Below are 21986 nucleotides of genomic sequence, written 5' to 3' on the forward strand. Positions count from 1 at the left end.
TGATGTAAAGGGATCTCCTCTAAGAATCTGTCAGCCTTACAAGATAGATCAGGTCTGGAAAGCAACTCAACAAGAAGACTAATACTTATTATATTGAGATAGACGATACTAATAGAACTTTGCAACACTGATTGTGCTTTTGTTTCCCTTCCTCTTACACTATAGTGAGTTAGGAGGAGTCATTCTGAATCTCTTCTTAATGGCTATATGTTTTCCCAGGATTTAAGGTATGCTTTTGTATTTTTTGTTTACATAACAGTTTCTGAATATCTCTTCCAAGGCCATCTTCCTAGCTTTCTACAGTAACTTAGAAGAAAAAAGGCAAATCATGTTCATATCGCCAGCAAGAAAAACACAGGGATATATTTATGCAGTCATGGCAAGAGTCAAGATTGACTCCAAAGAGTCTTTCACCTTTTTCCTTTGAGACTAGAACCTGCATTACATACATACTTGATTGATAAGTCTAAATAGAAATAAATAGCTGTCTTCATTTAGTCTACGATGCTCTTGTTTTCTTTAGATGGCTTCGGTAACAGATGCCAGATATGGACCCAAGGATGTTTCGGACCAGAACTTTGATTATATGTTCAAGCTCCTGATCATTGGCAACAGTAGTGTGGGCAAGACTTCCTTCCTTTTCAGATACGCTGATGACACTTTCACACCTGCCTTTGTCAGTACAGTGGGAATTGACTTCAAAGTGAAGACTGTTTACAGGAATGACAAGAGGGTAAAACTGCAGATTTGGGTAAGTACCCATGATTCTGGAACCTTTTACTCGGGGCACAGATTTAGAGGGATCAGGATAATTTCCAGATTATTCCTTGATTGTGGGAAATAAGGCTTATTTGCTTGTCTTGTGTTTCATTTTAGCAGAAGGCTGAAGCTATATTCATTACTTGTTATTGCAGAAGATGGGCAACCTTTAAATATCAAGGAATTGCATTTAACGTTTCTTTGGTCATCTGGATTCTACAGTGAGCAATAGATGTGCCTAGGATTTTCTTAATTAATTTTCCTTTTATATTTTTGGAAGGAGCTACCCTATATGAATTCTATATTCTTCAGTGCTTTTATTGTAAGCAAATGCATTTGGTATTTCTTTCTGGATATTTCCTCATTCTTTGCCTGGAAGCTGTGTGCTTTATTTACCTCCTTGTACATTGCATTTAGAGAATGATGTCGTTACATTGTAAAATAGTAAAGGCACTATCCCAAGTGTGCTTTTTTCAAAAGGCAACTGGACTTCCTTGAAGACGTTTCGCTTCTCATCCAAGAAATTTCTTCAGTTCTGGAACTGAAGAATTGAAGAAGCTTCTTGGTTGAGAAGCAAAACCCCTTCAAGGAAAATAAATTCCAAAAAAAGCACTTTTGGGACATGACCTGGATGACTGAGAATTTCCATAGACAGTAAAGGCACTAGTTACCTTTCCCTGGGATTCTTCTTGTCTACTTACTGACTGTGGTATTGTGGCTGAGCCCACACAATGAAAGGTTGGAGATCTCCAAGTTCCTCTCCTAGAAACCTTCTGGGTCTCTTCACCATAGCTCTGTCTTCTGCCAGGCTGTGATGTTTTGGAAGTTCTCCATCTGTTTTTCAGAGAGATGCCATTATCTCCCATTACCTTAACTTTGCATGTGAAAGAGACAGGGGTCACCTGACCTGCCTTACTGGCAAATAAAGGGGGGAAATGATAGAAAATATATTCTATAGTGCATTTCCTACAAAACGATCAGTGTACACGCAGTAACATCGGGCTCCTGGAATCACAGACTTCTTAGAAGAAAATGTACAAGACAATATGAAATTCTGAGCAGATGTTGATTTGCACTTGTTTACAAATAACATTGAGGTGCCAATACGCAAAGAGGGCATATAAATATTAGTAAATAGATGAATAAAATACAGCACATAAAGTATACAATATCTAAATTGGTAGAAATAATGATCATCAGAGGCACAAATGTAGAGGAAAAGAAATTAAACTTAATGCCACTCTTAGCAAACATTCTCCTGTTCTTCTAAAAAGTAGAAGACTCTTAGAACAGATATTATATGTGTGCCAATTTATTACATGGTTAAACTCTTTTCCTTACAAATTCCAACTTTAATCTGAGAAAGGAGGGGAATCTTAGCTGTGTCCCACTTTCCACTTCAGCACAAAGCTTCTTTCTCCTTTTCTCCAAAAGGTTTGCCGAGGGTTTTGAGTCACCTGTCTTTATACTGCATGTGTGACTCAGGACATACAACTTTCTATATTCAGATGTCTGTGGAGATTCTCAGTCATCCAGGTCATAGTTGTCTCAAAGATGCTTTTTCAAAAGGCAATTGGACTTTTTTTTTTTCCTTGTGGAAGAAGAAAAAAACTGCCAGTACCTATTCGTGCCCCACATCACAACTGTTGAAGCTTCTTGGATAAGAAGTGAAAAATTTTCCTTCTCAAGAAAAAAAAAAAACACTCCAGTTGCCTTTTGAAAAAGCGCCTTCGGGTTTCCATGTACAGATTTATATCCCCTGTGTGAGGTGAATGAATGTAGACTGGGGATGTCTAAGCCTACCTAGCAAGAAAAAATGGCAAACAGGCTTCAGGTTTCTGAAAGCGGGCTTTACTATTCACAACACACAAACAGCCTCCACACACACTGGCTGTGTTGCAAAATAGACTTCTGTAAATCTCAGCGAAATGTCATTATGTTATAATCCCCCATCAAGGAGCCATGCTGGCACAGTGGTTAGAATGCAGTATTACAGGCTAATTCTGTCCACAGCCAGCAGTTCGATCATGACCAACTCAAGGTTGACTCAGCCTTCCATCCTTCCAAGGTCAGTAAAATGAGGACCCAGATTGTTGGGGGCAATATGCTAACATTGTAAACCGCTTAGAGAGGGCTGTAAAAGCATTGTGAAGCAGTATATAAGTCTAAGCGCTATTGCTATCATCACTCTGTGCAGCTCCTTAACTGAATCTTGTATTATAGACGTGAAATACCTACCATCCTGGAAATCTACAAACCACCCCCAGTTTCGTAAGCATTTACGCATTGCAACACAATACTACCCCCTACACTTCTGTGAAAGGATTCCTCACTCTGTTATATTGCAGATACCTGGTGAATTTGTACATGGATGAGAATGGAGATTTGAAACCTATGGGATATATTTGAGTGTTTAGAAAACAACTTTTATTCATATTCTAGAGCAGGGGTAGGCAACCTTGGTTCTTTTATGACTCGTGGGCTTCAACTCTCAGAATTCCTGAATTCTGGGAGTTGAAGTCCTTGAGTCATAAAAGAGCCAAGGTTGCCTACTCCTGTTCTAGAGCAATGAATTTCTCTGTTTTACCAGTTGTCCTTCCTAAGAAGTGGTGTTTGGGGGGGGGCATGTCCATTATAATACACATTTTGTTACAACACCTAAGACACATGGTAAATAATATTAAGTAGCTCTTTAAACAATAACATTTTGATGGATTTCTCTTTTCCCAGGAAAGGAATTGACAATATTTGTCAATTCTGGAAACTGCACACTTTCCCATCTGGAAGTGTTGCTTTTTCTATCCCATTCTGCTTGTTTTAGTGGGAAAATAAAGCCTAACTAGATTTTTGGGAAGATGCTGAAAAATTTGTAGTTTTAAGCTATACTCATTACAAAAATATTCAATAAACCACAGTAAGCTTCTAAAGGATATTAATAGTTTTGATGAATGGTACACTTCCACAGAAGGAGTGCACAGCTGCAAGTAGAAATCATAACATCCTACTATTTTTGTGAGCATAATTTAAGCAAATTGAAACTTGACAACCACTAATTATACTCAATGACTCTTTCATTTTTCCCCTTTTTATCATTTTGGCTGCAGCTTGCCTAGATATAAAATCTGTTAGCATTTTTCAAAATACATTTCTATTACTGGCATGAGGCACATCAAATTATGCAATGCATGACAGCTAAATGCTATACTTTTACCTCTTTGAATGAACCAAAAAAAAGTCTATAGTCGTAGTGCTATAATTCTACACACATTATTTGTGGTATAAGGTTAGAAATACATAATTGTCCCAAAAAAGCACTAATTACATATTTTTCAGGAAATATTCATCACTTCTCAGACAGTTACATTGTAGGTGTGAAGTATTCTTTATGGGAAGCTATTTTTAAAGTGATTTTTTTCTGCCAATTCAACTGTTGAATTTGGTATATGAAAATGTAGCAATACATACAGGTTGTTTTTTCTAAGATCTTGTATATACAACCTGACTCCAGATTGATTTTTTTTTCTTTTCTGCATAATTTTCCTACTGGAGGTTGGCTCCTGCTGTATCTATTTGCCCTTTAAAGTTTTCTTGCTGCAAATAATTGTAGAATCATTGCTATCAACTGCTTTTTAAATGAAAGTATTGAAGCACTCTACCATGATTGAAAACAAAACAGTGACGCTCATCTTGATCATATGATGCCTTGTTGCTAGGTAATCAGGACCTTTCTCAAAAGCTAATGCAGAATCAGAAAAGTCACAGGAAATACATATTTATCTTGGCTTCTTTTTATTAATTTCACCAACGTTTAGTTAAACAAACTAATGGTGCTGATTGGAGTTCCCACTATGTATTTTTCAACTATGTCAAGGATTTTTTAGCAGTCATCTGATCAATGTCTGTCCATAAATGGGCGACATGTATTGTGAGTTTGACATCACTTTAAGTAAGGAGATGATCTAAAGGCCTCTTCTCCAAGGACAGGGCAAGTGTCTTGTTTCAAACCTGATGAATTCGAAGAGGAAGACACTTTAACATACACCACTTCTTATTCCAGACTTTCCTGCCAAACAGTATGTTCTTTACAGGTACAGCTAGCAGCTATCACAACTACTCACTCCCCACAGCCCAGTGTGATATCAAGGGCTGAACTTGTCATGCTCTCTCTCTCTCTTTCCCCCATAGAGAGCTGCTCTGAAATTTGCCTATTTTTGTCTCAGTTTCTTAAACTATGTTGCCTTCCTATCAGATGAATGGTCTCTAGATGACAGGCATTCAGAATTACAAAATAAATTTGGCCCGTGGAAAACTGTTATGCGTATATGCCTTTTCACTATAAATAAACATCAAAGACAAAGCATAGTGAAAAACATGTTATCTTTTCTCGGATCATTAAAAAAAAAAGTGGGGCCTTAAGCCCAAGAAAAGGTCAGCAATTTTAACAAAGAAGAAATAAAATATTGAATAATAAAGGTCAGGATTATTACTGTCAAAGAGATGAATTGATTAATTAATGGCCAAAGAAAAGATTACATGTAAAGTGTTGCAATAGTCAAATGCTTACTGTTCCATTTAAATGAAAGTAGTCAATCTTTTGATGATTATGTTTATATATTTTTAAGTCAGTAAAGAAACAGCAGGCACTTTCATTTTTCCTTTCAACTAAGCAGATTTCTAAGCCACCTGACTGAACAGATGCTTGGTAATGGCATCTGGAGATGAGTAAAACAGGCATTAATATTGCATATACAAAGGGTAGGACTTCAACTCTGGTGCTATAGCCAGGATCTTGCTGCCCATGGACACCACTGCCAAGTTTATAACTATGAAGTAAGGTGGAATATATACAAAGGGCACCAGATTAGAAAAGGCAGCAGCTATAGGTGTACATTAGTTCTCATAAATAATTATAAAGGACTGCTGTCCATATTCCCAATAGAGAGGGAGTGCATTCCAGAGAAACAAGAGACAACACAGTTCAGCGAGCTTATGCGAGAAAAAGTGGGTGAAGATGGCTCCTCCCTACTAGTTCCAAGAACATATGTTTTATAGTGCAAGTAATCTGCTTTAGTTTGGCAAGATTGATGTCAGGCTCCAAAAACAAAACAAAAAAGACATATGGAGATTGTTCTAAGCAGATTTCTTTATTGTTCTTCACCCAGAGACAGAAAATATTTCTCTCATAAGTTGAAAGGATATGATAGCAGGTTAAAAAAAAATATTATTGGCTCACTCTATCTTATCATTAAATGATATCAGAAAAATGCAACCTGGGTGATTTCATTCCATTCATTTAGGTTTTTCAGTATAAAACAATGAAGAAATTAAACCTCTCTTATCTCTCTTATCTTTCAATAAAATATGGAAATAAATAAAATGTTAAGAACCAATGAAAAAGGAACAACAATTATAATTTGTAAGGCTGGTATCACTGAAGCCAAATGATTGCTCTTAGAGCAGGGGTCCCAAGCCCTGGGCCCCAGACCAGTACTGGCATAGCTGGATGTGAGCGGCAGATGAGTGAGGAAACCCAAAACCATCCCCTCCCCACTCCGTGGAAAAATTGTCTTTCACAAAACCAATCCCTGATGCCAAAAAGGTTAGGGACCTCTGTCTTAGAGCGGAGGTCTCCAACTCCCAGTCTGTGGACCGGCACCAGTCCACAGCATACCAGAAACTGGTCCTCACAAACAAGCAAAACCCCATTTGTGGAATGCAGGCAGCATCCAAAACCACACCCTCTCCGATCCCTGGTGCCCAAAAGGTTAGGGACCAGTGTCTTAGAGGATTATAGCTAATGCTTGGAAAAATTCTTCAGGAATTTTTCAAGAATGCACTCATGCACTGGTGCAACCCCATAATATATCAGATTGCTACCTACATAGAAAAGACTATTGCCTGATTTTTTTTCTGCTGCAGAAACAGAACAAAGAATGAGAACAGTCAAAATTTGGGGACAGAAATAAATTCCCAGAAATAAATGATGTGGCCTACACACTTCATTACATAGTAGTAAGACTGAGTTGATTTGGACTTATACAGTATATTATATAAACTGTGATCATCACTCTAGTTTGTAAACATCATTTTGAATCAATAGTTAGAATTCTAATTTTAGGTAAAGTATCTAAACATGGCAATTATTAACATTTTTATTTGTTGCCATTAGAGTCTCGGTTGGGTAATTTTGTATAATTGAAAAAGGAAGGTAGAATTTGTTTCTCAAAAAAATTATCAGAAAGATATTTCACATAATATGAAATTCAGAGTTAAATCTGGGGAGTAAATAGAATGATTATTTGGGATTGATTGTTACAAAATTGCCAAAGAGATAGCTTTGAAAAGAGGAACAGTAAGGCACATATCAAACCTAGTGGTAGGATTCAGTGCCATGCAACAGCATGGGTTGCAATCAGTTCCAGAAAAATCTTTCTAAAATGAAAATATGTCTTGCTACTAAGTCTAGTTTCAAAATAAAATATTTCTGTGTCTCTCTAATGCTTGGCAGGGAACACTTTCTTATATGAAGCCCTGCCGTGACTTTTTTTTAAAAGCACTGTTGCTGTGACTGAATTGCTAACTTGCTGCTATGGAAATATTATTTACGAGCTGTGCAAATCTATGTTTAAGTCTTTTTTTCAATTTCATGTTAATTTACCTGTGCTACCCTCCTGTTCTTTTTGAACTAAAGATTCAGAATACTTCAAATGTTTTTCTCTAGTCATGTGTGGATACTAATGGATTTATAATAGCTATAGCAGGCAGTAATGAAAGACATTACTGTATGCAGAAACATTATTTTAGGAAAACAAATTACATTACATGTGGAACATAGCAGGTGATATTGGATGTAATTAAAATATAGGAAGTTTGGTCAGCCATATCTGTTTTAGAAGAATCTGTAATACATATTGAGGAAGAAAGAACAAATTTTCAGCACCGATTTATGTATGACTATTTCCTTGACAAAAAAAGAAACTACTTTTGTTTTAATATTTCTTTTGAAATATTGAAAGGATGCACATTTTGGTGCAATGTCTTTGTTTTCTATTGGCATAAAGCTGACTCCCTTCTAATTTGCTTTTTGAGCTGGTAGATTAAAAACAGGGAAAACCGAAAAGCATTAGATTTTTATTGTTGTTGTTGGGGCATCTTGTGTCCATGATGGGCTGTCAATTGATAATCTAATCACATTTGGTTCAAGCTGGGTATAAAGAGAAAAACCCAGTTGGTGAAAATTAGTGTAATAGCTCCAAAGTTTTATATAAACAGCTACAATTCCCTTTAATGGTCTTTTGAGGTGATGGGCGGGGGTTCACTTGAGAGGTGCTTGGATGAGAAAGGTTACTAGGAGGCAATGACACTGGAACACAAAAAAATAAAAAGATGGAGCAATGAAAGGGGATGATGATGTTATTCATTCAGTTGTGTCTGGATCTTGCACTACTTCTTTGAAGCAAAAGCAAGTTTGTCTGCTTGAAATGAAGCATGCTGGAGGGGGGACTGTGGGTTAGTTTCTCTTTGTTTTAACTTCTCAAGTTAAAATGGGTTATTTGAGAAAAATAGTTCTATGTTTACTGGCTTTTATTGCAAGTAAAAAAAATATCTTAAAAATAATCATACTCCTGGCCTCACAAACAGGATAACATAGCAAAATTACCACAGGCGTTTGAGAAGCTAAGACGAACATTTCTAAAAGAAGAAGACAAGTTCAGAGAGAATATAATGTTTTCACTAAGTGCACTTGGAAGAAGAGACGGTTTTTACACTTCTTATTTTGATTCAAATTGTGAAACTGCTACAGGATACACAAAATATATTGTTACAGCCGTTAAAAAAAGGGAACAGTCACTATCAAAGATAATCTGACAATCTTTTCTCTTCCCCTTTCTTTTCATTAATCTTATTTGATTGTTTATATTCTGGATCTCTGATTGTAAATACTTTGATCTTTTTATGGATGGTGATCACTATTTAGATAAAACATTATTCCAGAAACTGAGTGAGTTGACAATTTAAAAACCTAAATTAAAAAATACCAATTATATTATGGTAATCTTATTAGAAAACCAGACACTATTGATAAATATAACATATAAGGTAGATTACCCCCCCCCCTTTAATGTTTTGTAGTTTGAGAGGGATTCCTATTTCTTTTTCTTTAGGTTTCTATTATTATTTGTTCCTTAAGTGTAAAGATTGCTTTGTTCATTATGTATGTTAAGATTGTAAAATAAAATTTTAAAAATGAAGGTTGCTGACTGAGAGAGGATTGCTGAAAGGCACCAAGGTGATTAGACTTTGGACAGAACCATTTTTGAGTCTCTCTGCGTGTGTGTAAGTGTGCGTTTTTAAGAGACTGGACAGCCACTTGTCTGAAATGGTATACACACACATACACACATATGCATGGACGAGACAAGACTATCTGAAATTGATGGAATACCACAGTAGACCTAATGAAATGGGATATATGAAACACATGAGGGAACTCTAGATGGACAGAAAATCTGCATCCATAGTAACTGAGAAACAGCTAACTACCTTTCAACACAGTGAAGAGGAAGGTGCTCTGATAGACCAACTACACATTACATCCTGAGCTCAAGAATAGCACTGTCCAGCTACCTGCTTCTCCACAAAACCCCAGTTGCTCAGAAGATAGAGCAGTTGCTCAAGACAAAAAAGATAAAAAGACAGCCAGGAAAAAAAAACAAAAGAGAATAAAGAGCTGTCTGCCTGAACCAAAGAATACCAATGTAGAAATGGTAATGTATGTAAATTCATCATGTTCTATTTCCTCAGAAAAAAACAGATTCTTTTTTTTTTAAAAAAAAGCCTCTGTGTTCAGTGCCGTTGATTACATTTTTTTTAGAAAAGCTGTAAAAAAAAATCCTGAATTTTGATTGATTATGTGCCATTACATTGTTTTTCACTCCTAGTGACCACATAGATAGATGGGGTGGGAAGAAGAGTTGATGAATCAAGCTTTATTTACATAATGCTAAACCAGTTTTGTGTTCTGTTCAAATGATTGTACTGCGAATCTATTCTTAGCATTTCAGAAAAGATCAAAAGTTGCAGGATCTAAATGACAAGTAAGACAGCTTACACTTCTGTAGTTTTACTTCTAGGCTATACAGTATTTGTACAAATATGACATAATGGCGCCACTGAAGATTCTCGGAACTCAATGCTATGGAGTGGGAGTGAGGCTGAAAATGGATGGGAAATTCAGAGGATATTAATATTCTTTTTACAAATGTGTCCAATTGATATCACTTTAGTTAGCATTCCAATCTTGATTTAAAAGAAAAATTACAACGAGATTTGAATTATTTACCTTATTTTTTTTTAACCAATTCATTTTTTAGCCTCCTTGAGAGATGGTGTCTTATTAATTATTCCTATCAAACTGCACTCATTTCTGTTCCAAAAAAAGGCTTTACCAAAATATGTTCCACATTTAAACATTACCTTATTTAATATTTACTTTTCTTATACTTGCCTATATCTGCTACTGCCAAGCCACTTCCCTTTCCCAGTTCATTTTTCAGAATTATACTTTTTTTTTTACGTACCAGAACAATGGCAAATATGCAGCATGAGATCTTACATAATGAAAATGGAAACAATTGTAGAAACTATGTTTTTATTATGGTGGTACCAAAGACGTTTTTTTCAGGAGACAACTGGACTTTCTTGTGTTTCTTTTGAAGACGTTTCGCTTCTCATCCAGGAAGCTTCTTCAGCTCTGACTAAATAGTGGGGAATGGAAGAATTTATACTTCCTTACAGACAGATGGTCATTTGCATTCTTTTAGAGAGTCGTTGAAGCCATTTTGGAGGTTTACCTGTGTCCTCAGGGTAACCTGAGAAGTGCAAATTGTGTGGAGCCTTCTTGGCTGTAGGATGTTTTCTGGCCTGTCTCTTCACTGTTGGGGATGAATCTATGCTGTCTGAATCTCAAATTGAAGCACAAATTGTAACTAGATCTGTTATCATTTTTTAATTTTCAATTTTCTTTTCCATGCAGTCTTAATCCTTACTGAGTGCTTTGTTTCTCTTTATCTCTGTCTAAAGTTTTGCTCTCATTTTCAATAAATTAGTGAATCCGGATGGTGGCCATAATTTCAAGGACGAAGAGGGTCAAGATTTGATGACTTGTTGCCATTTTCTTTTTTCTTTTTAACAACACCCTCTCCCTACTTTAGCTTGCTTTCTACTTGTACCACTTTCTTTGGACTAAGGTTGGGTGTAATATTTGTTATACAGTTTAAGTATTTGTCACTCATTTGCAATAGCAAAATATTCATGTTCGTTTTTCAGAGATTTGATAAATGACAAAATATCAATTTCATCTTCTTCCTTCGGTTTTCTACAAAAATAAGCGATTGGCCTTAGAACAGTGTGTTATAGTGCAAATAACTAAAGAAACACCCAAAGTCCAAATAAAGGTGGTCCTCGACTTATAATTGTTCACTTAGTGACTGTTCAAAGTTATAACGGAACTGGAAAAAGTGACTTATGACCGTTTCCCACATTTAGGACCGTGGTCAAAATCTGGATGCTTGGTAACTGACTCATAATGGTGGCAATGTCCTGGGGTCATGTGATCAGCTTTTGCAACCTCAATGGGGAAACCAGATTCACTTAACAACCCGTGTTACTAACTTAACAACTGTAGTGATTCACTTAACAATTGTGGCAAGAAGGGTCATAAAATGGGGAAAATTCACTTAACAAATGTCTTATTTAGCAACATACATTTTGGACTTAATCTTGGTCATACGTCAAGGACTACCTGGACAACTAACTTCCACATATCACTTGTAAAGAACTGCTTCAACAAAACTAAACAACTCAGAACCAATAACATATGCCTATCATGTGGCTATAGACTCTGTATTTGAAATGTATCAGGGCCCAAGAATGATGGGCCATTTGGGATTAGCCTTCTCTTTCCTAAATGCCTAAAGCACAGATGAAGTAATAGGACTTGAAGTGAATCAAGATTTATCTCAGCCATAAACCTGAACCATACTTATATGTGGAATTTGTTGCTACTTTTTCAGACAGCCTATATTTTACACATTATCACTACTTGTTTTTCATTGGCCAAATTCATTGGGCTCTTTTAAAGCCACAACTTACATAATAAACTACAATTTTTTGGATTCACACAATGCAACAAGCCAGAAAAAAAAACTCTGTGCCTCCAAGGAATGAATAAAGTGAATTCTGGATTGTTTGACTAGCTACCCAAAGTAAAAGGGAGTCATGATCACTGACTATATGCTACCACTGTTTGGCATCTGAGGTTAGAGGCAAGTACAAACAGTTTATTGGCTTCAACTTTAAAATACCAGGCCACTGTGGTTTGCCAGTCATAGTCCATGGCTTATCATGTCTGAATCTTATCAGTCATAGCTTAAATCATAAGTAAATAAACCAAAGTTTAATATGTATGAACAGTGCTTTTTTTCTAAAAAAACAAAAAAAGGTGCCGGAACTCACACACGTCATACAACCTGCCTTGCCTACCCTACAAGGTTCCATCCAAAAAAGGTGCCGGAACTCCGTTCTGGGCATTCTATGAGGAAAAAAAGCCCTGTGTATGAACCATATCATTCAAAATGACTGATTTGCAGTCTTCCAGTTTTTCGTCATGGCGAGATAGACGCAGGAAGGCAGGGCTCTGCGTTCCACACCCAATTTTGCCCTAAAGAGGGCCTAAAGTCACCCTGAAGAGATGATGAAGGAGGGGTGTCTCGTTGATCACAGAGAAATGGCAGTCTTTCCGTTCGATCTGAGAAAAGCTCTCCAAACCATCAGGGGAAAGATTGGCTACATTCTATGGCCAGCCATAAGCTTCTGACAACCGAAGAAAAAAAGCACCAATTAACACATCGTAAACAGCATGTTTGGAACTGGGTGAGAATATTGATCCTTTCTTTACTATTTTACAACTGAATTTCCTGGGAAAGGCTCTCAAGAAGCTAAAAACCTCCGAATGTGAACGGAAGCAGCGTTTTAATTTTTATGGGAGACAGAAATACACAATATTGAAGTGGACATAACATAAAGCTACAGTTTTGAAATTTGAGAACTGAGATAATTGTTAAGATTTTCTCTTTGGAAAAAAAACATTGAGGTGAAATATAAGAAATCAATTATTTGTCTTAAGAGTGGAAAATGGATTTTGAATGACATCTAGTGGTGGATTTGAGTACAGCACTATAACTAGCTTCCTGGCTGCTTGGTGACTCCTATCTTAAGGGAGAACAGCTAGCAATAAAGGAAAATATTTGGCATACTTATCACCTTGACCTTTTTGGATTATAAACACCAACTGAGCTTGGACTTTTAATCTCAAGAGCTAGTGGGAGAGAAAGAAAAATGTGACCTTTGATTATGTCTGGCTGGGAGAGACTTTTGAGCTGTTTTCAGGGAGGTTGAACACGAACACTTTGAACATTGTGGATTATAACCTTGCCTGACTGACAATTTTTGGATGCCTGAGTCAAAGGATCACTATAAAATATTGCTTTTGGGACTGGACCTGTATTCTGGAATCTATTGGATTATAAAGCCTACATATAAAGACCAGAAAGCTAGAGGAAACTTTGTTCTACTCTTACAGAGATGGTGATATTATCTAAGACTTACCGGAGGAGGAGCTTAGTGTGATATGCACCCCCATATATTGTGGTTTATAAGTCAAGTTTTGTTTCTTGGGATGATTCATATATATATATCACTAATCCAGAAATAAGCCACATAAACAAACCGCATATTCCTCAATTCCTTAATTTCACAATACATGGACAGTTTCTATTGAGAAACTGTTATCTATTAATGCCCAGAGTTTTTGGGAGTCAGGTAGTATACAAGTTTAAAACATGAAATTAAATTTTAGATCAAACCAAATCCCAAAATGCTAGGCAATTCCTGGAAGCTTGTTATTCTGACAAATCAGTCATCAATAGACCCAGAGATAATCTCCATTTACATGCCATTTAAAAGATACAACAAAAAGCCTAGGAAGGAAGCAAAGAGCCTAAAAGAAATCACTTCCAGCAGCCCACATCCACATAATCAGGAAACTGCATGGATGAAGGAAGAAGATGTTACACCTTCACCAAAACTAGGGCTAGGCAAACTACTACAGGTAGTCCTTGGCTTGTGACCACAATTAAGCTCAAAATTTCTGTTGTTAAATGAGACATTTGTTAAGTGAGTTTTACCCTGTTTTATGACCCTTCTTGCTACAGTTAAGTGAATCATGGCAGTTGACAAATTAGTAACAGGTTAAGTGAATCTGGATCCCCCATTGATTTTGCTTGTCAGATGGCTGCAAAAGGTGATCACATGACCTTGGAACACAGCAACAGTCATAAGTACAAACCAATTGCCAAGCATCTGAATTTTGATCACATGACCATAGGGATGCTACAAAGGTCGTAATGTGAAAAGTAGTCATAAGTCACTTTTTTCAGTGCCATTGTAACTTTGAGCAGTCATTAAATGAACTGTTATTAAGTCGAGGACTACCTGAATTTATAAACATTGAGCAAACATCATTCTCCTTCACACTGATAATGTTATCTAGCTTGATAATTAAACATCTGCAAGGAACCAACCAAGCTCAAAGAGGATCAAGGACCCAAGAAATTATGTAATGGTTTAGCACTGTAGGTGAACCAAATACATCTTGGAGCCAGCAGGAAGAAAAATGAGTGTGTGAGAAATGAAGACTAAGGGGTATGTTAGGGATAGAAAGGTGATATAAAACAAGCAGTTTTGTAGTCGAGAACCAAATTATGTGTGATAGCACATTTTATCTCATATGTTATTCCTGTGCTCTTCCCAATTTGCATCAGATATATTAACCCAATTCTTTCTTTGCATGACCTACATTATTAATGATGATTGATGTACAAGAAATACATTTTGCCTGGTGAATCTGATCTGGTCACATACATGGCAATGCTTTTGTCAAATAGAGATGTCTTTAGTATGGAACTGAGAATAAAAATTTGAGGTAAGATTTCAGGTGCTCCCTAGAAAGAAAAAGTATGAGGCACAATATCTTTAAGGTGTAATTTAATTTTTTGTGGATCTCTTTTGTACAAAATGTCATTGCGTATAGCCAACTGAAAAGAGAGAGTCACTGCAACATACAAGGAATGCTTTTCGTGTAAAAAGTAGCTTTTATGTGGGAAAAAATTAAAAAAGATAAATTTTACTAATAGAAAGGTGAGGTTTGTTCCTACTTAGCAAGCTAAATATATCTTCAGATCTGAAATTTGGTGGTGGGGTGCAGGCCAGGGAGAAAAAACAGCTACAACTATAATAGGGCATTGCCTTGCAAGAGATATGTTATGCTGTATATTTCCTACTCAATAAGTAGCAAGAGTTGCAATAACTAACAGAAATCCTGAATTGTGTTCTCTGTTTATGTAATTCTGATTGAAAAAGTTTAAAGGAGGTAAGATGAGGAACGGCAATGGCAAACTATATTGTCAAATTGTATAGTGATCTCAAGACTGGTTCCCAGCCTTTGATGAAATTAACTTTAAATGATAAAATCCAGAGATTGAAAGTGGATTTGGCCTGGAACCCCTCTTCTTACAGGATTCTGGGGAAATTAAAAGGCAATTGCTGAACCCAGTTTCTGAATAGCCCTTGATAGAGTCTGATTCCTTCTTGGATCCCACGATTTTTTTCTATTGTCTTTCAAAGCCAGCTAGGCAGCAATCACAGCCTATTATTGCAGTGTGTTTCATAGCTGGAATACTCAGTGTGTGTGTGGTGGGGGGGAGAAATCTCAAACTTTCTTACATTATTCCTTGTTTCATCTGTTCTTGTTCTGAGCTTTAAAACTCTGGATGGCCATTCTTTGCTGCCATCTGTTGGTGATCTGAGTTTTTGCAGTCCAGTTCTTAGTCCTACTGTGTATAATGTAAGGATGAGAGAAAAATTCCTTACCCATTCTTTGTATGCATAAATTTCCATATCTTTTATTTTTTTTTCTTTAATAGAAATTATAAATTCTATTAGCCTTTCTTAAAAAGGAAAGTGTTATTACTGTACCTTGCAATTAGGTTCATAGCACATTGTCGATCAAAAAGCAGTTGGCTTGTCTATTGTGTATACCAAACTGGTATGGTTTGCAAACTATGGCTTACATTTTAACATAGTTAATTGTAGTTTTTTCAACAGCCATTGTTAAATAAACTATGCCTTAGGACAGGGGTGTCAAACTCGCAAGTCACGTGATGTGTTGCAACATATCGTGACTTTTTTGCCATTGCCAGCAATGGGATGGGCGTGGTTTTGCTATGATGCATCTGGCCCACAGGCTGACAGTTTGACAACCCTGACTTAGGATGTTGTATGAAAATAGCCAAAGTGTTAGAAATGATGATGCGCTGTATTAAAATATTTCAAGAACTAAGCTCCCTAAATTTAGAAGATGGAATGTATCGCAGCTAAAAATCTCCTTTCCAAATTTACAATTCTAATTTTTCTGAACATATTTAATCTATAGCAACATAATTTTCACTACATCTGTATCATATATAGTAGGTTTGGGAAACATAAGAATTCGGATTTTAAGATCAGGATTATAGACTATCTTTGTTCCATATTTACAGCACACCCCTCAAACAATGTTCCTTTCTATATCATGAAAGTTATCTTTTTTGAGAATCTTTATAGTGTATGGTTAAGATTAGATGAAGATTCAAAAGTCCATGCAATTATAAAGCCATTTTTTACTTGTATAAACATTATCATATGAATAACAGGATAGGGTAATTGGAAAGTTGGGATATAAATACATTAAAGCAATTAGATTGGAATAAGAGTTGTTCTTAATGACATCCTACTGAACACTGATGGCTTCCTGGTGAAAATTCAGGAAAACATTTCCAATAATTTTGTTAAAATTGTTTGAACTGTTCAAATTCAGTTATTAATTATGAATTCCTCATCTGAATAAATGTTCAGAAGCATCTTATTATTACCATAGGTCCACCCATCTGAGCACCTATAGGATGTGTTTGGAAACTCTAGCATGCATGCATGCATGCATGCATGCATGAATGAATGAATGAATGAATGGTATATCATACAAGCTTGAGGGCTGTTCAACCCTAATTAAGAGCAGCTATTAACTTTAAATGATTACTTCACAAACATTATACAATATTAATTCAAAATGAACCAAAATTGTGCCCATCTGCAGATATAACTAATGCTTACTGTGAACATTTTTTTGTATTCCTTACCTGTATGTTGATAATAAAATAATTATATACAGTATTGTGTATAATTGCATTCATTTCAGAAGTTGAAATTATTAATTAGATAAACCTGGCAACTCAAGGCAATTTGACCACTCCTGGTAATTGATTTATATTGTGTGCTGCTTGTAATTGTCATAACTATCTATTTCCACTGTGATTTAATATTCAGGAAAGCAAACCAGTCTGATCCTAAATAGGATGAAATATATCTCTGTATCTTCAGACACAGAATTCTTCAATTCTGGAGGTTATATGAGTGAGGAGAAAAAATATATTTTAAAATCCTGGGGTTTTAATCTCTAAGATGATAGCTCCTTTTCAGTCAGTTTAAAGGCAGCAATAAAATTAATGTCTAATTTTACATGAATTATATAAAGGCCAATCACATTTGGTTTTGAGCAATTTCACATGTCTGAGGATATATTAAATGTGTCTTAAAGACTATGCCTAATCTTTCATTTCACTAGGAATTTGGATGAAACAGTGTTTTCACAGCACTGTTTCATAAATCCCAGCTCTACAGGAAATGTTTCAGGACAAAACAGCTGGGTTTGTTTCCCACTTGTCATTTGATAAACTGAGCAAACAAGGAATAGCTAATTCCTCAAAGCAACAAAAAAATGCAATGTTTTACTATGTGGTAAATCTTATTGTTATTCAGAGATTTTGTACAATACTAAGGTATCTGAGCTGCTTTATATTCATGACTCATGGCCATTGCTGAATTGAAATAGGACTTGTTTTGTACAGATTTTGAGAGTGAGAGAATGCAATTGTTATTAATTTTTTTCGACCCACTTTACACAATCGCATCCCTGTTTGGGTTGGCTTAAAATTGACATTATGCAAGGGCAAAATACTGCTACATTTAATTCCCTAGAATACTCCAAATCCTCTGTTCAGTTCCTCACTTCCTTTACAGCTTTGCGTTGTCTATTTTTCTGGGCAGGCAAATATATTTCAAAACAAAGCACTGGATGGGATCCATTCCCCAATTTATTTTGTAAGAATTTTTTGGGGACTTCACCGGCATACTTGAAAAAAAAAAAAGATAGAGGCTGGGAGTTTGCTTTGCTGCATGACACAACTCCCTGTTTATCCCTTTAATTTTAAAAGCTGCCAAAAGTCAAAGAAGGGTGCAGATACATTGGTGCTGATAGGCTCTACAATGGGGAATCCAGTTTTAAGAAACCAGAGAAATGTGACATGACATTATGAAAGCCAGCTAACTTGTTAAATTGTTCTGAGACTTTGAGGATACCTAAAAGGAAGTGTAATACAAATAGTCCTTGACTTTAGGACTGATCACTTACCACCCATTCAAAGTTACAATGAACATTTAAAAAGCTACTTACGATCCACCCTCAAAGTTATGACTGCCACACAGACCCTCCCCTTCCTGCAATCTTGCGATTGCATTTAGGGTGCTTGGCAACCAGCTCTCATTTATTACTGGTTGTAGCATCCCACAGTTGTGTGACCGCATTTTGCTACTTTTTTTTTTTACATTTTCCAGTAGATAACAGCCAGAAATACCAATTGCATATGTTGGATTCACTTAATAACCACGTGATTTGCTTATCAACTGCAGTGGCTTGCTTTATTATTGTCATAATAATGGTCCCACAATGCTTCATTTTTGACTGCAATGTCTTTTGACCAAATTTCCAAGCTCTATTGCAATTGGAAGTCCTGTACTGGAGCTGACTGTTGAAAATATTGTGGATAGACAAGATAAGTATCACATGGATCATTAAACAAATTAATCAGAGTTTTCACTTGCTGAGGTACAAATGATGAGGCCCAAATTATCATACTTTGCACACATGTGAAAACCTTGTTCTCTCTACAATTTATCATGCTGGGAAAGATGGAAAGAAAGAGAAGGAGATGAGCAGCAGCAAGATGGATAGACTGAGTTTCAAGAGCGATGAATGGAAAGATCAGATTAGGGGCAGATTCCCCTGGAGAATTTCTGTGTAGTCAATAAGAGCTAACACCAACTTGATGGCAAATAATTGATCATCAATCAAAAGAATGTAGTTAAAATTCTCCAGTTGGGTAATATGTTAATATTTTGTTCAAATTTAGTTTCTTTTGTCCATCAAAATTAATCATTTCTAGACATAATGTCCTTGGACCAAATCTTTCCCAGTCATAATCAGGATCTCAGAAGAAAAACTGAAAAAAATGTTTTTAATGAAGACACTATTTGTCGGTTCCTGTCAGGCACAGTTCACTTAAAGGCTGTGTTCATACAACACAGATTTATTCATTTGGAGCAAAAAATATTATGCCCACGGGTCAGCAGTAGACAATTCTAATGTCTTGGTCAAAAGGGAAAGAAGAACCATTTTCAAAGTCTTCCCAAACATCACAAAGGAATCTGGATCTTGAACTTCCTTGCTTTTCCTCTCCAGTTCAGAAAAATACAGTGAATAAATTGGGCCAATGGACCTTGGCACCCTTGTAAATTGAAGTCCATTTACCTACCTGTTCCTCCTCATCTTCTACTAGCCTGTGCAGCTACAGAAAGGGGATGTGTAATATATAAAGAACACAGAGACAGAATTCATACAGAAGCCATTTATTCTTGCAAGGAAGCTCAATGGCTTTATTTCAGTAGAAGGGTGAAAAGCATTAACCATCTTAATGCTTCTGTTTAGAAGACAAAGCACTAAGGCAAATTAGTTTAATCTGAAATAAGGCTGTATGGGACTAAAACCATCTATATTTCCAATGACCGGACTAGGGCAACCTCAGCTAGGTCAACCTCAGCAACTTCAAGATGTGTGGATTTCAACTTATTTGGAATTGAAGTTCACACATCTTAAAGTTGCTGAGGTTGAGAAATACTGAGGTAGGGTATTTCATGACATGCTGATGCCCCAAACCAATTAAGTGCATTATGTGAACTTAGCCAATAAGGCTCTTGGGACCTTAATGTGTTTTTGATGGCACCTTTTCAACCAAAAGAGACTGATTTTATTCAAAGTTGCCTCAGTATCTCATTCTGCTTAGTTGCTATACTTTTAAAAGTGGCAGAATGTCTCCATGACTACACATATTTGGAGCTATACCAAAAGCTACATGGGATAATGAAAGCCAGCCAGATACACATTTGTCCTTAGTTATAGCTTGTTTTAACTGTAGTTTGTTAAAATCATGATTGGTAAGGTTATGTAATATGCTAAATAAAAATATATTACAATTGGGATTTAACCAGCCATAATTGGAAATACTGATTGACAACAGGATGGGGTATTTAGTGGATCAAGGTAGGGTTAGCAGATCTCTGTTAAAACTGCCACTCAGTTCTACTGCTAATTTGTGGTGGCCACCATGGGGCTAGTGTGGCAATAAAATTAAGCATAGAGAAGAATCTATGGGTAATCTGGCAATTTTGAATGAAAGACAATATAAATGTAAAATATGAATACTATTTCTGCGTACATCTTTTAATAGATTGAATAGTGTACTATATCTAATAATCTCATGCTGTGGGAGGATTCTACGTAGTTACCTGACTTATTTATGAAGTAGGTGAATTTATTAGAAACTCCTGAGAGCTTGCAGTTTGCCTCTGATTCATTTCTCCTTACTAAAGATTTCAGACAGGAGTATATGTTAACACAACCTATATCCATAATTTGTTTCAAACGATGAACAGTAAGCCGCAACCTGTTAGATGGAACCTTAGCGTTCCATCAGAAGGTAGGCTTAAGGTACAGAAGGATCTAGTCAGACTTGAACATTGGACACTATCTAACAAAATGAAATTCAATGGTGAAAAAAGTAAGGTTCTACATTTAGGCAAGAAAAACCAAATGCACAGATATAGTATAGGTGGTACCTTGCTCAATAGTAGTAACTGTGAGAGGGATCTCGGAGTCCTAGTGGACAATCACCTAAATATGAGCCAGCAGTGTGCCACAGCTGCCAAAAAAGTCAACACAGAGGCTGCATTAACAGAGGGATAGAATCAAGATCACATGAAGTGTTAATACTACTTTATAACACCTTGGCACGGCCACACCTGAAATACTGCATCCAGTTTTGGTCACCACAATGTACAAAAGACAAGACTCTAGAAAGAGTACAGCGAAGAGCAACAAAGATGATTAGAGGACTGGAGACTAAAACATATAAAGAATGGTTGCTGGATTTGGGTATGTCTAGTTTAATGAAGAGAAGGAATAGGGATGACATGATAGCAGTGTTCCAGTATCTCAGGGGTTGCCACAAAGAAGAGGGAGTCAAGCTATTCTTCAAAGCACCTGAAGGCAGGACAAGAAGCAATGGATGGAAACTAATCAAAGAGAGAAGCAACCTAGAACTAAGGAAAAACAATTAATCAGTGGAACAACTTGCCTCCAAAAGTTGTGAATGCTCCAACACAGGAAGTTTTAAAGAAGAGATTGGACAATCATTTGTCTGAAATGGTATAGGGTTTCCTGCCTGAGCAGGGGGTTATTATTATTATTATTATTATTATTATTATTATTATTATTATTATTATTATTATTATTATTATTATTATTATTATTATTATTACTTTAATTTATACCCTGCCCTTCTCCCGAGGGACTCAGGGCGGCTTACAGGTAAATAAAAACAGAGCTATACAATAAATATTTAAAAGCCAAATTAAAATATATATTAATTAACCTGTATTAGAAAAATTATAAAATCCCTTTAAAATCCCTATAAAATCTCCCCCTAGGCCAATCCCGCTTGATGGAAAAGCCATGTCTTGAGGGCACGGCGGAAGGAGGGGAGATCCGGAATAATCCGGATCTCTGGGGGGAGTTCGTTCCACAGGGTGGGGGCTCCCACAGAGAAGGCCCTCCCCCTGGGGGTCGCCAGCCGACACTGTTTGGCCGACGGCACCCTGAGGAGGCCCGCTCTGTGGGA

The 21986-nt window shown here is 36.4% G+C and overlaps 1 protein-coding gene across 1 annotated transcript in view; it reads left to right on the forward strand.

Annotated features, from left to right (window-relative positions):
- Nucleotides 1–523: 523 nt before the first annotated feature.
- RAB3B (RAB3B, member RAS oncogene family) overlaps nucleotides 524–21986 on the forward strand; it is a 42191-nt gene continuing 20728 nt past the window's right edge. Inside the window, exon 1 of the mRNA XM_015810921.1 lies at nucleotides 524–751. Within this exon, the coding sequence (XP_015666407.1) occupies nucleotides 524–751 (228 nt within the window). The remainder of the gene's footprint in view (nucleotides 752–21986) is intronic.

The sequence above is a fragment of the Protobothrops mucrosquamatus genome, unplaced genomic scaffold (assembly GCF_001527695.2).
Source record: "Protobothrops mucrosquamatus isolate PMUCROS unplaced genomic scaffold, P.Mucros_1.0 scaffold24, whole genome shotgun sequence".
Lineage (NCBI taxonomy): Eukaryota > Metazoa > Chordata > Lepidosauria > Squamata > Viperidae > Protobothrops > Protobothrops mucrosquamatus.